We start from the raw sequence: 16481 nt of genomic DNA, 5'->3' as shown, positions 1-16481 counted from the left end.
ATTACACACCTCTACCTCTCGTCAGCATTCTCTATCACAGAATAATATTCCTTTGTGGTGATCATCACGCTCATGTTGATCCTAGATGAAAAAGACATGAGAAGTACATGAACATAACCGCCTACAAAAGAGTCAACATTTTATTAAAATCCTCCCTTTTCTTTCCTCAGGGTCTGTCGGGTCTTCTCGGCTCCCAGGGTCCTGAGGGACACCAAGGACCAATGGTGTGTGGACATGAGTCTGGGAAAAAAATATATAGTTACTCCCCTACATATACATATACATATACACTGCTCAAAAAAATAAAGGGAACACTTAAACAACACATCCTAGATCTGAATGAAAGAAATAATCTTATTAAATACTTTTTTCTTTACATAGTTGAATATGCTGACAACAAAATCACACAAAAATAATCAATGGAAATCCAATTTATCAACCCATGGAGGTCTGGATTTGGAGTCACACTCAAAATTAAAATGGAAAACCACACTACAGGCTGATCCAACTTTGATGTAATGTCCTTAAAACAAGTCAAAATGAGGCTCAGTAGTGTGTGTGGCCTCCACGTGCCTGTATGACCTCCCTACAATGCCTGGGCATGCTCCTGATGAGGTGGCGGATGGTCTCCTGAGGGATCTCCTCCCAGACCTGGACTAAAGCATCCGCCAACTCCTGGACAGTCTGTGGTGCAACGTGGCGTTGGTGGATGGAGCGAGACATGATGTCCCAGATGTGCTCAATTGGATTCAGGTCTGGGGAACGGGCGGGCCAGTCCATAGCATCAATGCCTTCCTCTTGTAGGAACTGCTGACACACTCCAGCCACATGAGGTCTAGCATTGTCTTGCATTAGGAGGAACCCAGGGCCAACTGCACCAGCATATGGTCTCACAAGGGGTCTGAGGATCTCATCTCGGTACCTAAAGGCAGTCAGGCTACCTCTGGCGAGCACATGGAGGGCTGTGCGGCCCCCCAAAGAAATGCCACCCCACACCATGACTGACCCACCGCCAAACCGGTCATGCTGGAGGATGTTGCAGGCAGCAGAACGTTCTCCACGGCGTCTCCAGACTCTGTCACGTCTGTCACATGTGCTCAGTGTGAACCTGCTTTCATCTGTGAAGAGCACAGGGCACCAGTGGCGAATTTGCCAATCTTGGTGTTGTCGTGTCTTTGGCTATGCCGGATTAAGTGATATGACATGCTAACTTATAAAATTATTTCTCTGTAATTAATATTACCTGATTAAGCTAATCATGTAAATGTAATTAACTAGAATGTCGGGGCACCACAGAAAAACGTTTATAGAGCTGTTATCCTCTGAATAAACTCTTAAAATACTTAGTAATATTTTACATCGATAGCAGTCAATCTTAACCCGTATGTTGTTTCAGTCTCATCATGAAAGTTGTAAATTCTTGGTTATCTGCACGAACCCAGTCTTTACTAAAATCATCCATACATCAATTGTCTTAAAATCATTTATTTACTACACTAAGTAATTAACAGAAAACATACAAACAGCAACTATCGTCACAAATGATGGGTAGAGGAATGTGCCCTAATGGCTAACAAGCATGGCTGGTCTGTTAGACAATGGGTCATAAAACGGTAAGCTGAGAAGTTACACAGAGTTCATTAATATTAACAATTGACAATTGAAGGCTCACTCATTCGGGAACATTTGCAATCAATATATATTTACGCTCATGTGTAGTCGGGATTCTTGTTGGAGAGTTTTGTTCTGATGGAGAGTTTGTCAGCGTTCTCTCTCTCTCTCGGTTAGAATTGATCTGTCAGAGCGACATCATAGAATGGATGTGGTTGGTCTTCGCGTTCGATGATATAATTTACTTAGCTGCAGACTAATAATTAATATCAAAGACTTGTTCTTATTCTGTCGATATCGATAGTCTAAAAGTTAACCACGTGGTATGGTTCACTTTCAGTAGAGTACTTGGCTGGTCAAACCTATGGGCCAAACTCACGATGGAGTGGAGGCCTGGTCTGTAGAAATGTAAATCAGGGGGTGTTTTATAGTGCCCATAGAACAGGCTTGTCAAATGACGCCTGGTCCTGTATGTGTCCCTGGGGGCGTGCCTATGACTGAGCTAGACTTGGTTACAGAAATATAATTCTATCACATTAACATCAGTACATAGCATCTCAATGTATTACAAATAGCTTTATCCTTATTAATACATTTTATACAACCATGTGAATTCAGTGTCATCGCTGAGGCTATCATGTAGACCGTTTTAGGGTAATATGGCTATATTGTCTCTTCTGAGTATCACAAAATTGTACCAAGCGGATCAGTTCGTAGCTGGAGTCTTCATCAATCTTCCATATCTTCTCCAGAACACACCTGTCTCTCGGTTCTCCAATTCTATGACTTGGAAGAATTTCCTTTGTCTCTCTATGAAACATGTTGTAGTAGATTCTCCTCTTGGAATTTTTACAACCCTGGGTTGGGGGGGAAGGTAGGTTGGGTGATGGTACAAAGGGGAGGGGGTCAACTGTCCTTCCTGTACCCAAAGAGGCCAACGTCATGACAGTGTTCTCTGGCAAATGCCAAACGTCCTGCACGGTGTTGGGCTGTAAGCACAACCCCCACCTGTGGACGTCGGGCGCTCATACCACCCTCACGGAGTCTGTTTCTGACCGTTTGAGCAGACACATGCACATTTGTGGCCTGCTGGAGGTCATTTTGCAGGGCTCTGGCAGTGCTCCTCCTGCTCCTCCTTGCACAAAGGCGGAGGTAGCGGTCCTGCTGCTGGGTTGTTGCCCTCCTACGGCCTCCTCCATGTCTCCTGATGTACTGGCCTGTCTCCTGTTAGCGCCTCCATGCTCTGGACACTACGCTGACAGACACAGCAAACCTTCTTGCCATAGCTCACATTGATGTGCCATCCTGGATGAGCTGCACTACCTGAGCCACTTGTGTGGGTTGTAGACTCCGTCTCATGCTACCACTAGAGTGAAAGCACCGCCAGCATTCAAAAGTGACCAAAATATCAGCCAGGAAGCATAGAAACTGAGAAGTGGTCTGTGGTCACCACCTGCAGAACCACTCCTTTATTGGGGGTGTCTTGCTAATTGCCTATAATTTCCACCTGTTGTCTATTCCATTTGCACAACAGCATGTGAAATGTGTTGTCAATCAGTGTTGCTTCCTAAGTGGACAGTTTGATTTCACAGAAGTGTGATTGACTTGGAGTTACATTGTGTTGTTTAAGTGTTCCCTTTATTTTTTTGAGCAGTATATATAGATAGATAGATAGATAGATAGATAGATAGATAGAAAGAAAGATGGGGTGCATGTATATATATATATATATAAACTCAGCAAGAAAAGAAACGTCCCCTCACTGTAAACTGCATTTATTTTCAGCAAACTTAACATGTGTATATATTTGTAGGAACATAACAAGATTCAACAACTGAGACATCCACAGACTAACATAAATGCACTTTATGTATCTAGTACCCCATATGAAGGGGTCATAAGTATTTGGATAAATTCACTTAAAGTGCATTAAATTAGGTCAAAAGTTGAGTATTTGGTCACATATTCCTGGCACACAATGACTCTACAGTTTTGTTGGATGCATTTGCAGTTTGTTTTGGTTGTGTTTCAGATTATGTTATGCCCAATATAAATTAATGGTAAAGAATGTATTGTGTAATTTTGGAGTCTCTTTTACTGTAAATAAGAATATAATGTTTCTGAACACTTCTGCATTAATGTGGATGCTACCATGATTATGGATAATCCTGAATGAATGATGAGTGAGAAAGTTTCAGATGCACAAAGATCAGGCCCCAAAACATCCTAACCTCTCATCATTACAATAGGTCAGCATTTTGGGAGGATATGATATTTGTGTGTTTGTAGATTTCTCACTCATCATTATTCATGATTCATTCATGATTATCCGTAATCATGGTAGCATCCACATTAATGTAGAAGGGTTCAGAAACATTAAATACGCAGGGGAGTGTATAATACATGTTTTTATCTATAGACAGGCCAAATGTGAACCTACCTCTGTTTCTGTCTCTATCTCTCCCCATCCCTCTCTCTCTCAGGGAGGAGGAGGAGAGGATGGGGGACCAGGTCCAGCAGGGTCAGATGGTACCAGAGGTCCAGCTGGAACCATGGGTGTCGTTGGACCAAAAGGCTTTACTGTGAGTAACCAGCACTTTATGGCGATCGTGTGTGTTCCTTTCCACAATGTACAGTAGAACCAGCTCCATTAAACCCATCACATTTAGAATGATGAATGAAATACTGTAGTTGTATGAATGCGTCTACCATGGACCATACAATGTCAGGAGAGACACTGGAATGCTACTGATATGATATAAGAAGAGGGAAACATTGACATGTTATTGTGATTGTGGATCATTGTTCATTTGTCCTCACAGGGAGACCCTGGTAAGACAGGAGAAGTGGGGACCCCAGGTGTTGCAGGACAGAGGGTAAGTACACTAAACTCATCAGGGGTTTAAATATGATTTTGTAGGTGGTGGAACTGCACCTCAAACTGGTTCATTTCCAAATATCAACTGGGTGGTTCGAGCTCTGAATGCTGATTGGCTGACAGCCGTGGTATATCAGACCGTATACCACGGGTATGACAAAATATTTATTTTTACTGCTCTAATTATGTTGGTAACCAGTTTATAATAGCAATAAGGCACCTCAGGGGTTTGTGGTATATGGCCAATATACCACGGCTAAGGACTGTATCCAGCACTCCGCCTTGCGCCGTGCCTAAGAACAGCTCTTAGCCGTGGTATATTGGCCATGTACCACACCCTCTCGGGCCTTATTGCTTAAATAAATCATTTTCGGTTTCCATTCTCTGCTTTTTCCCATTGTAAGCTGGTAGAACTCTGCTGTAGTACCTCATTGTACACACTGACCACTGAGGACTGTTTCTCATACAGGGGGTTAATGGGAAAGCTGGAGAGATGGGCGCTGGTGGCACTGCTGGTCCAGCAGTAAGTATCTGATTAATATGTTCCAATTAAACGATACATACCAACACAGTTTAATCATTAAATACTGTATGGGGTGATGGTAAGCTTAAACCGTTGCTGGTTTTCCTCTCCATACTTGACTTCTTTTAGGGAGTTGCAGGGAAGAGAGGAGAGCAAGGACCTCCTGGTATGAATGGCTTTCAGGTATGCTGTTTCACATGGGATTTATTGACCTTGTATTTACTAGAATAGAAACTAGTGATAGTACTAATCAGTAAAGGGGAAATGAGAACTATAATGGTGTGATGTATTTCAGGGTCTACCTGGATCTGCTGGTCCACCTGGAGAGTCTGGGAAACCAGGTGCTGAGGTACGGTATGACATCACGCCCGACTGTGACATACAATAACCTCTATTTACAGTTGGTTTATTTACAGCTTATTTATGTTACATTTCAACAATATGTTATTTCTTTAGATAATGAACTAAATGTTGTTATGTTGATAGACTCATGACTGGGTATGTATGCCTTTGCTTGCAATGGACCAAACAACAAAGGCACATATTAACCAGCCATGAGTCTGCCAACATAACGAAACACAGTCCATTCATTATCTACAGTAAGAATCTAGAAATGTTTTTGACTTGAGTTATAGATATTCAACGTTTCAGGGTTATTTAATGCTGCATTTACACAGGAAGCACAATTCTGATCTTTTACCCTATTATTGATAGCGGGTTGGCATTTATTGGGATGACTCATGTTCTGGAGGCAGCTCTGCAGGGTAGTTACTTGCTGGCACAGCCACAAAGTCAGAAAATCTTATTTTAAACCTAACCTTAACCACAATGCTAACCTTTTGCCTAACACTAACCTTAAATTAAGACAATTTTTGTTTTCATACATTTTTATGATACATCACCAATTTTGACTTTCGATCTGGCCCATAAACGTCAATCTGCTGCTTGGCAAAATTGCTGTTCTGGTTGGTCAAAAGACCAATTAGTGGAAAAAGATCAAAATTAGACTGCCTGTGTAAACAAGTTCGAGTTGATTTGTCGTATGCCCACGATACACATGGTATACACAGTCCAACGAAATGCTTACTTGCAGGTTCCCTCTCGACAATGTGACAACAATAAGAAATAGTAAAAGATAAGAATACAAAAATAATAAGGAAATGAAAGTGGAATAGGGGATTCAAACAGCCTTTCTGTTGTGTTGATTAAATGTTTTTGCTATTGTCATTCCCAGGGTATCGCTGGAGAGGGAGGGGCTGCTGGTCTCACAGGGCCAAGGGTAAGCCATCTTAATATCTGATTTATCTATTCATTTGATGCCCATTTGAATACAACCCGCAATAGAGGAAAAGTAACCCTGCCCCTCTGCAGAGAAAATGTATCTTCCAACTGAAATCATAATCATATTGATATTTTTTCAATACAGAAGTACAATGACCTAATACATAATGGAAACCTATCGTGTGGCAAAATGCAGGTTTCTTCCCAATGCGGTTTTGTTTGAGATCAGTTCTTATCTTCACTAGTAAAATAAGGTTCATAACTAGGGCACTGTGTTATTGTTAATCATGTCACATGACATGGATTTTAATCTTTATGTAAAGCTTTTTCATCAAACTGTCCCATTTTTTTAATGTCAGATGGTCCAGCACCATCTTCAGACATTTGCTTTCATTTTTATTCTAATTCTCATTTCTGGAAAAAGCTTTAAATCCAGGTCATGTGACATGATAACTAAAACACAAGGCCCTGTTTATAACATACAGTGCTGTAAAGATGTTGTTTGTAGCTGACCAGTGGGTGATTGTATGATTGTATCATAGGGTGAGCGTGGCATCCCAGGAGAGAGAGGTGATGTGGGAACTAACGGACTACCGGGGCCCAAAGGTATTTCAGGGGGGCCAGGACCAGAGGGACCAAAGGTAAGTACTATAGCACATCCCTTTAAAATATGTACTTATTTATTTGTGTCTTTATTCATTCAGCCACTTAACCAGGTTGTCAAATGACATCTCTTCCACGATGGAGGCCTAATGCAGATTAACAATGTAATGATAACCTATGATAACCTCATAGTTGTCTCTGTGTGTGTTCTTCCCCCAGGGTGGGTCTGGAACTAAAGGGACCGTTGGGGACATAGGAGCTGCAGGCCTGCAGGGGATGCCAGGGGAGAGGGGTGTCCCTGGTTCTCCTGGTCCTAAAGGAGATGTGGTAAGTATCTGTGTTGGAGGGGAAAATATCAACCAAAACTTGGTTAAGTCCACAAAGTACCTCCAGAGTCCAAGACACTGGAAGGAACTACAAGTTGTAACCCTTCAGAGTGGTGTATTCCATGCTATAACTGGGTGGGTGAGGGTTCATTCTGCAGTCCTGTTCTGCTGACCCCTCTTCTCTCCTTAGGGGTCAGTTGGTGAGAAAGGAACCGAGGGTACTGCTGGAAACGACGGGCCCGGGGTGAGTTACCTTACACATGCTTGTCTACACATACCTTTCTGAGTCACCTGAATGGATTACAGCAAGGATTTAAGCACAAATAACATCTTAAAATGTCACCCACAACAAAATTCTGTTAGGTTCAAGTTGAGTGATATGTCAAAATGTAGTGACGTCATCATAACCACTTTTAGGCCCTGGGTGGAGTGTAGTGACCTTTTGATGCACATTCTAGTTTCATTGGTTTCACAACCATAGTAAGTTGTTCACAGCAAGTTGTAGTATATTTGAAATCCTGTTTGTTTTTCATTTGAAGGGACTTCCTGGTCCAGTTGGACCAACAGGAGGCATTGGGCTCAATGGTGATAAGGTAAAGCACTCACTCACTCACTCACTCACTCACTCACTCAAATGTATTCATGAAGGCCTCGTTACATCCTCAGTTGTCACAAAGTGCTTTAACAGTAACCCTGCCTAAACCCTAAAGGAGCATCCAGCATACAGTCACCAACAGCACTTAGACAGACTAGATGAACATACACTGTTGCAGAGAACACCTATCCATATTAAGGCCTCAGTATCTACCACAGATACCCAGACAATATATTATATTTGTTTGGTTTAGGGAGAGGCCGGCCCTAAAGGGCCCCCTGGACGTCGAGGAGCGAGAGCAGTGGCCGTAAGTACTGCGATTCATTTTGTAAAATTGTTGACACACGTGAAATACTGTAAGTTGTCTTGTGTACAATTGTCCCAGAGTAAAAAAAGACAATTGCAACATACTGTTAATAGTTCTCATATACCTCTGTACTGACCTCTGACCCAAAATCTGTTATAGGGAGCTTCTGGGGAGCCTGGTCCAACCGGTGCAGTAGGATTCCCTGGGTCTCCTGTGAGTGGCTTTCAAACAATGTGGAGTTCTGTCACGCCCAATAGTGTCAGCTATGACAGGCCCCTGCCCTGTTGTATTGTGTCCCTTGATGCTCTGTTAATTGGTCAACCTTGGCTTGGTGTTGTTACAGGTGTTGTCTGAACAGATTACGCTGCAAACATCCTCCTGTATAATGTGGAATAAACATTTCAGTAATGGTCAAAGTCAATAACCATTTCTATATAATCACATAGTAACTATATCCATGGTGAGACTTGGAAGTCGTTTCGCATTGCGATGAATCTGCCCAGTAATCATGGTCATTGTGTCCGACTCTTCGAAGGGTCCCGATGGGCAACCCGGGGTCAAAGGTGAACCAGGAGAGAGGGGTCAGAAGGGTGAGGCTGGAGCACAGGGACTCCAAGGAACAGCTGGTAAACTTGGTTCCCAGGGTCCTGATGGTGTGACTGGACTAAAGGGGGCCAGAGGAACACAAGGGGCCGCGGTGAGTGAGTCGTACTGAGGGTGACGTATAACAGCTGGAGCATCCATACTAACACTTCACCATGGTATTTACTGTAGAAATAGACCTGATCATGGCTACTCAGCACAGAGTAGGAATGCTTTTCCAGGGAATTCACTGAATACGTAGTACAGTATGTTGATATTTTCTGATAAGAATTTAATCTGTCATTTTCAGGGTGGGTCTGGTTTCCCAGGATTCCCTGGGGGAGTTGGTCCAGCAGGCTCCGTTGTGAGTTAATCCTACTATCGACCAATCAAATCACTTTATACCTATGAGATCACCAATAAATGATTTCATAAACCATAGAACAATATAGTGAAATATGTTATTCCATTACTCAAGCTGTCTTTCCTCTCTTCCAGGGTGAGGTAGGGGCGCCTGGAGACATTGGTACCCCAGGGAAGGCAGGTACTCCTGGACTTAGAGGCGAGAATGGAGGTCCTGGGCGTGTAGGAGAGAGAGGGGCCCCGGGCCCAGCAGGTGCCCCAGGAGACAAGGGAGAGCCTGGAGAGGATGGACCAGGGGTAAATATGAGAGAGTTACAGAAGTAAAAGTTTTAGCTGTATCGTTCAAAGTGGTTTACAGAGCGAGACTTCTCTGCCATCCTCCATTACTCTATACTTCTTTTGCTAGACTAGGAAATATCTGAAGTCACCATTGGCCAATGGGATGGTCTTTGTTTCTGACAGGGCCCTGATGGGCCGACGGGACCACCAGGCATCTCAGGACAGCGAGGTGTTGTGGGCATACCTGGAGTCAGAGGAGAGAGCGGGATGGTTGGGCCCCCCGGTACTGCTGTACGTATGGAACTCAAGTTCACATTCACCATTCATTTCTATAGCCTTGAGAGTAGTATCACTATACACTGAACAGAGTCCCAGTCCAAGACTCAGTCAGATATACAGTACACTCATACACTTTCCATTTGTGTCCTGACCAGTGATGTCACACTTATTTACCCAGGGTGCACCCGGAAAATCAGGTGCCCCCGGAAGTCGGGGAGGCAAGGGCGCTGTCGGTGCAGTCGGGTTACCAGGGGCAACCGGACCAGGAGGGGACCCTGGTCTTACGGTATGTGTTTTCACTTAATTGACCCATGACTGTTCTGTCTGTGGGTTCAGTGAACACATTTAATTCATGTGGAAATTATAATAGTTCCCCTGAAAAGCAAGTCTTTACTGTAACAGAAGGATACTGTCCTATACAGCACAGGTAAAGTTAATGCAGCAATCCGTCTTTACAGGGTAATGCTGGGTCTGATGGGGTACCAGGCAAGGATGGACTTATAGGAGGCAGGGTAAGACACAGCTACAGATGGACAAGAAACTTTATGGAAATGTATGATCAAACCATTTCACCAGAAAGTCTGTCTGTCTGTCTGTCTGTCTGTCTGTCTGTCTGTCTGTCTGTCTGTCTGTCTGTCTGTCTGTCTGTCTGTAGGGAGATAGAGGGAATCCTGGTCCTGAAGGTCTTGCTGGAACTCCGGGGCTTCATGGCTCTGTTGGGCCAGTCGGCACCTCTGGTGTCCCTGGGAAGAGAGGAGACAATGTGAGTGATCTGGACATTGCCACAATGCCATCGCAGAGTTAATTGCCACACCAACGTTCAGAGCCTTCTAGCCTTGAACCATGACTGTAGACCCTTATGGCGTTAGAGGTCATAGGAGTCTACAGTGTTTGAAGTCAAAACACAGTACGGAAATGTATGCACTCACTACTGTCTTGTCTGGATGAGAGAGTCTGCTAAATGACTAAATGTAAAAATGTAATGTTTCAGGATTAAGAGCTGTCATGCTCTGAGTAGATGTGACAAGGTTGGTAGTAGTAAACTCATTTCAGGTTGTTTGATTTGATTTCTCTTGACATTGTTTTTTTGTTTTCAACACTAGGGTGCTAGAGGGCCTCCAGGACCCCAGGGACAATCAGGGATCCGGGGGACGCTGGTAAGAACACCTCTCTAACATTTCCTATGAAGTAAGTACACTACTAGTGGTGGTAGTAGTATGCCTGTTGATGAAGTAGAGTACACTACTAGTGGTGGTAGTAGTATGCCTGTTGATGAAGTAGAGTACACTACTAGTGGTAGTAGTATACCTGTTGGTGAAGTAGAGTACACTACTAGTGGTAGTAGTATGCCTGTTGATGAAGTAGAGTACACTACTAGTGGTAGTTGTATACCTGTTGGTGAAGTAGAGTACACTACTAGTGGTGGTAGTATGCCTGTTGATGAAGTAGAGTACACTACTAGTGGTGGTAGTAGTATGCCTGTTGATGAAGTAGAGTACACTACTAGTGGTAGTAGTATGCCTGTTGATGAAGTAGAGTACACTACTAGTGGTAGTAGTATGCCTGTTGATGAAGTAGAGTACACTACTAGTGGTAGTAGTATGCCTGTTGATGAAGTAGAGTACACTACTAGTGGTGGTAGTAGTATGCCTGTTGATGAAGTAGAGTACACTACTAGTGGTGGTAGTAGTATGTCTGTTGATAAAGTAGAGTACACTACTAGTGGTAGTAGTATGCCTGTTGATGAAGTAGAGTACACTACTAGTGGTGGTAGTATGTCTGTTGATAAAGTAGAGCACACTACTAGTGGTAGTAGTATGTCTGTTGATAAAGTAGAGTACACTACTAGTGGTAGTAGTATGCCTGTTGATGAAGTAGAGTACACTACTAGTGGTAGTAGTATACCTGTTGATGAAGTAGAGTACACTACTAGTGGTAGTACTATGCCTGTTGATGAAGTAGAGTACACTACTAGTGGTAGTAGTATGCCTGTTGATGAAGTAGAGTACACTACTAGTGGTAGTAGTATACCTGTTGATGAAGTAGAGTACACTACTAGTGGTGGTAGTAGTATGCCTGTTGATGAAGTAGAGTACACTACTAGTGGTAGTAGTATGCCTGTTGATGAAGTAGAGTACACTACTAGTGGTAGTAGTATGCCTGTTGATGAAGTAGGGTACACTACTAGTGGTAGTAGTATGCCTGTTGATGAAGTAGGGTACACTACTAGTGGTAGTAGTATGCCTGTTGATGAAGTAGAGTACATACTACTAGTGGTAGTAGTATGCCTGTTGATGAAGTAGAGTACACTACTAGTGGTAGTAGTATACCTGTTGATGAAGTAGAGTACACTACTAGTGGTAGTAGTATACCTGTTGATGAAGTAGAGTACACTACTAGTGGTAGTAGTATACCTGTTGATGAAGTAGAGTACACTACTAGTGGTAGTAGTATGTCTGTTGATGAAGTAGAGTACACTACTAGTGGTAGTAGTATGCCTGTTGATGAAGTAGAGTACACTACTAGTGGTAGTAGTATGCCTGTTGATGAAGTAGAGTACACTACTAGTGGTAGTAGTATACCTGTTGGTGAAGTAGAGTACACTACTAGTGGTGGTAGTATGCCTGTTGATGAAGTAGAGTACACTACTAGTGGTGGTAGTAGTATACCTGTTGATGAAGTAGAGTACACTACTAGTGGTAGTAGTATGCCTGTTGATGAAGTAGAGTACACTTCTAGTGGTGGTAGTAGTATGCCTGTTGATGAAGTAGAGTACACTACTAGTGGTGGTAGTATACCTGTTGGTGAAGTAGAGTACACTACTAGTGGTAGTAGTATACCTGTTGATGAAGTAGAGTACACTACTAGTGGTAGTAGTATGCCTGTTGATGAAGTAGAGTACACTACTAGTGGTAGTAGTATGCCTGTTGATGAAGTAGAGTACATACTACTAGTGGTAGTAGTATGCCTGTTGATGAAGTAGAGTACACTACTAGTGGTAGTAGTATACCTGTTGATGAAGTAGAGTACACTACTAGTGGTAGTAGTATACCTGTTGATGAAGTAGAGTACACTACTAGTGGTAGTAGTATGCCTGTTGATGAAGTAGAGTACACTACTAGTGGTAGTAGTATGCCTGTTGATGAAGTAGAGTACACTACTAGTGGTAGTAGTATGCCTGTTGATGAAGTAGAGTACACTACTAGTGGTAGTAGTATGCCTGTTGATTAGTACATACTGTATAAACTAGTGATATGCAAAATCTGTTTCCTTTTTTCCCGAACCAATATTGGTATCATATCGGTTTGAATGAATAGCATGGAAACAGTTGAGTAACATTGCACTTCCATGGCTTTGTAAAGTTCAGACAGCTGCTTGCTGATTGCCCATTGGGTCAGGTGTGAATGCCTGTGGTCCTAACCTACCCAACCAGTTCGAATACAATGGGAAGCCCGTTCCAAGTTTTAATGTCACATGCAGTGAAAAGCCTGTCTTGCAAACTCAAAACCCAACAGCGCAATAATCAATAACAATGTATTATTAGGGGAAAAAACACACAAGAAATAAGAAATATGATATACACAATAAAGTAAGTAAGCATACTATACTGTATACAGGAAATATTTAAAAAGTCAGTTCCAATACCATATTTACATGTGCAGGGATACTGGAGTGATGGAGGTAGATATGTATAGGGGTAAGATGACTAGGCAACAGGATATAAGTTGAACAGAGTAGCGGCAGCTTGCATGTGAGTAGGTGTGTAGAGTCAGTATAAATGTATGTGCAAATTATGTGTGAGTGTGCAAATGATGGAGTGAGTGTTTGTGTGTGTGTGTTGGAGTGACCGTGAGTGTGTAGGTCCCTGTGAGTGTGCAAAGATTTAAATAAAAGGTCAATAAAGATACAGAGTTAACTGAGATTGTCTGTGTAGCTATTTTGTTAGCTGTTGATCAGTCGTATTGCTTGGGGATAGAAGCTGTTCAAGAGCCTGTTGGTTTTAGACTTGATGCACCGGTGTCTCTTGCCGTGCGGCAGCAGAGAAGTAGTAGCCATAGTAGTAGCCATAGTCTATGGCTTGGGGGGTTGGAGTCTTTGACGACTCTATCGCCCATCAACAGGCAGTGAAGTATACTGAAGAGCCTGTGAGAGGGTTCTGTGTCTACAGAACCGCTATCACGATATGCCTTGCTCATATCGATATCAATATCAAACGATATCGAAATCACATTGAATTCTCAATATTGGTGTCCAGCACTAACATGAACCTTTGCTACTGACACAGGAACCTGTATCTATTGACAGACCAGTAAAGCCATGTTGTATTAGTCTCAAAATGAGTGTTGATCTGGATAAATCTGCTCACAGTCATTTACAGCAAATGTTCATGTCTTTTTTTTATCCTAGGGGCCTCAAGGGCCACAGGGAGACAGGGGAGCCAAAGGAGACCAAGGAGAGAGAGGGCAGAAAGGCCACAGAGGCTTCACTGGATTACAAGGCTTACCTGGGACAACTGTGAGTAAAAACTGACCAAGCACTATTAAAAGGCATAATCTGTCATTTCATTTATGGAAAATCGTATTAACTTGGCAAAATCAATGAAATGCTTTTATTATTAATTAGGTCAGTCAATAACAGGCTAACCAATGGCCTTCTGTTTGTAGGGACAATCTGGGGATGTTGGAGCTCGAGGAATTGTAGGACCTACTGGACAGAGAGTAAGTACACTGAATAAGCTGTCAATGCCTCAGTATAATGGTCAATTTGTGTGTGCTGTTTGTTTCCCTTTATAAATCCCATTGTGTTTCTCATCAGGGGCCCCCTGGTGTGGTTGGCCCCGCAGGAGGTGATGGACAAATTGGGCTGACCGGGCCCATGGGCTCCCCTGGATCAAGAGGAACCAGTGGAGACATCGGACCTCAGGTGAGACGTTAGAGACTAGTGGTTCTGTTGTCATTATGCTGGTTTGATCCGCTATGACTTTCAAATGGATGTCAGAACAAAACAGGCTATGGATGTTGATAAATTGCTTCTCCAATAGAATTGCTTGTTAGATTAAGCATGAAAATAAGTCATACCTGTGACACATTCAGTGTTTCTAATGCAAAACAAGCCAACAAGCATTCATGGCATATCAAAGGACAGTAACATACCTGTTTCTTGACTTCTCTCCTCTTTCCCAGGGGCCTCCTGGGGATGCTGGTCCCCCTGGTCCCCCAGGGACCCCTGGCCCTCCCACTGCTGGGGCTGATATGTTCGGCTTCAGCAGCTCCTTCGACTACGACTACGGCGAGGACCAGGATGGACCACCTCCACCCCCAGAGTTTAACGGGGATGAATCAGCCCCCCCTCAACCCCCTCCAGAGTCCAACTGGGACGACTCCGGCCCCCATCCCCCTCCAGAGTTCAACGAGGATGAGGCGCGTCCCAATAATGCCTCGACCGTCCTCGGGGCAGACCAGGGCGTCCAGACCACGCTGAAGAGCCTCAGTGGAAACCTGCAGAACATGAAGTGCCCCGATGGCAGCCAGGCCAACCCCGCCAAAACCTGCCAGGACATCAAGCAGTGCCACCCCCTTAAAAAGACCGGTAGGTCCACTTTTCGCAAGACTGTGTCTTCTTCTCTTGTTTTTAACTGCTTTTAATTTTGCCTTACTTTACTCAAGCTTTTGATTTGCTGCGACGTAGTTAGGGTGTTATAGATGAATTAATGGATGGATATACTCGTTAGGTGATATTAACTTTATTGACAAGTGGAGTCCGTGTGTCTAATAGATGATGAGTTAGCTGATATGTATCTACTGTATGATCTGATACTTGGTCTTTCCATGTCCAGGAGACTACTGGCTGGACCCCAACCAGGGCAGTACCAAGGATGTTATCAAGGTGTTCTGCAACATGGAGACTGGTGAGACCTGCATCTCAGCCCACCCCATCTCAGCCAGCATCCCTCGCAAAACATGGTGGACCAAATCCACTCCCACTGCCAGCAAACCTGTCTGGTTTGGAGCAAATATGAATGGAGGAACTAAAGTGAGTATATAAAATATACCCGATGTCTATTCAATGAACGCAAGTAGTATATAGATGATAGCTTTACACTGTGGATACCTCTAAAGCGGCCAACTGCTTCTATGAATAGACCAGCTACCATACTGTAGAATAAATTCACCAAGCACAATACTGCTTCAAAAACATACATCCTCTGCTGCCTTGATTATATAGCAATTGAAGACTTCTTTCTGTCAGAAAAATAGCTGGAGATGTTTGTGAAAAACTGTTACACCTCCAGGTGTATTTTTCTAACATTGATGTAAATGCTGATTAATGTACAATAGTGTCCCTGTGAAATACTTTTTTTCAATAAACTTCTGATTCCAGTTTAGCTACGGCAACAAGGAGGAGCTGCCCAACGCCGTAACCATTCAGATGAGGCTGATCCGCCTGCTTTCTAAGGAGGGTGTCCAGAATGTCACCTACCACTGCAAGAACAGCGTGGCCGTGAATGACGGAGCCACAGGCAACCTGAAGAAGGCTCTGATCCTCAAGGGCTCCAACGGACAGGAGGTCAAGGTTCAGGGCAACTCCCGCCTCAGATACACTGTCCTGGAGGATGGCTGCTCCGTAAGTCACCTAACTACCTTCCTACAGTACCTACCTACCTATACCTACTTCTACCTACAGTACAGTATACCTATCCTACCTATCTACCTACCTACCTACCTACCTATACCTGCCTGCATACCAACCTACCTATACCTACTTCTACCTACAGTACAGTATACCTATCCTACCTACCTGCCTACCTACATACCTACCTACCTGCCTGCATACCTACCTACCTACCTACCTAC

The 16481-nt window shown here is 43.4% G+C and overlaps 1 protein-coding gene across 2 annotated transcripts in view; it reads left to right on the top strand.

Annotated features, from left to right (window-relative positions):
- LOC115196433 (collagen alpha-2(V) chain-like) overlaps positions 1-16481 on the top strand; it is a 46632-nt gene that overhangs the window by 27648 nt on the left and 2503 nt on the right. For both annotated transcript variants that reach the window (XM_029757267.1, XM_029757268.1), the window contains 27 exons: positions 171-224; positions 4095-4193; positions 4434-4487; positions 4959-5012; positions 5142-5195; positions 5308-5361; positions 6247-6291; positions 6836-6934; positions 7116-7223; positions 7413-7466; positions 7762-7815; positions 8071-8124; positions 8284-8337; positions 8660-8821; positions 9017-9070; positions 9205-9366; positions 9532-9639; positions 9806-9913; positions 10086-10139; positions 10283-10390; positions 10731-10784; positions 14035-14142; positions 14292-14345; positions 14443-14550; positions 14811-15216; positions 15464-15660; positions 16009-16251. In XM_029757267.1, coding sequence (XP_029613127.1) covers positions 171-224; positions 4095-4193; positions 4434-4487; positions 4959-5012; positions 5142-5195; positions 5308-5361; positions 6247-6291; positions 6836-6934; positions 7116-7223; positions 7413-7466; positions 7762-7815; positions 8071-8124; positions 8284-8337; positions 8660-8821; positions 9017-9070; positions 9205-9366; positions 9532-9639; positions 9806-9913; positions 10086-10139; positions 10283-10390; positions 10731-10784; positions 14035-14142; positions 14292-14345; positions 14443-14550; positions 14811-15216; positions 15464-15660; positions 16009-16251 — 2763 coding nt within the window. The remainder of the gene's footprint in view (positions 1-170; positions 225-4094; positions 4194-4433; positions 4488-4958; positions 5013-5141; positions 5196-5307; positions 5362-6246; positions 6292-6835; positions 6935-7115; positions 7224-7412; positions 7467-7761; positions 7816-8070; positions 8125-8283; positions 8338-8659; positions 8822-9016; positions 9071-9204; positions 9367-9531; positions 9640-9805; positions 9914-10085; positions 10140-10282; positions 10391-10730; positions 10785-14034; positions 14143-14291; positions 14346-14442; positions 14551-14810; positions 15217-15463; positions 15661-16008; positions 16252-16481) is intronic.

This window comes from Salmo trutta, chromosome 6 (genome assembly GCF_901001165.1).
Source record: "Salmo trutta chromosome 6, fSalTru1.1, whole genome shotgun sequence".
Taxonomy (NCBI): Eukaryota; Metazoa; Chordata; class Actinopteri; order Salmoniformes; family Salmonidae; genus Salmo; species Salmo trutta.
This window is presented reverse-complemented; position numbering and strand designations above follow the sequence as displayed.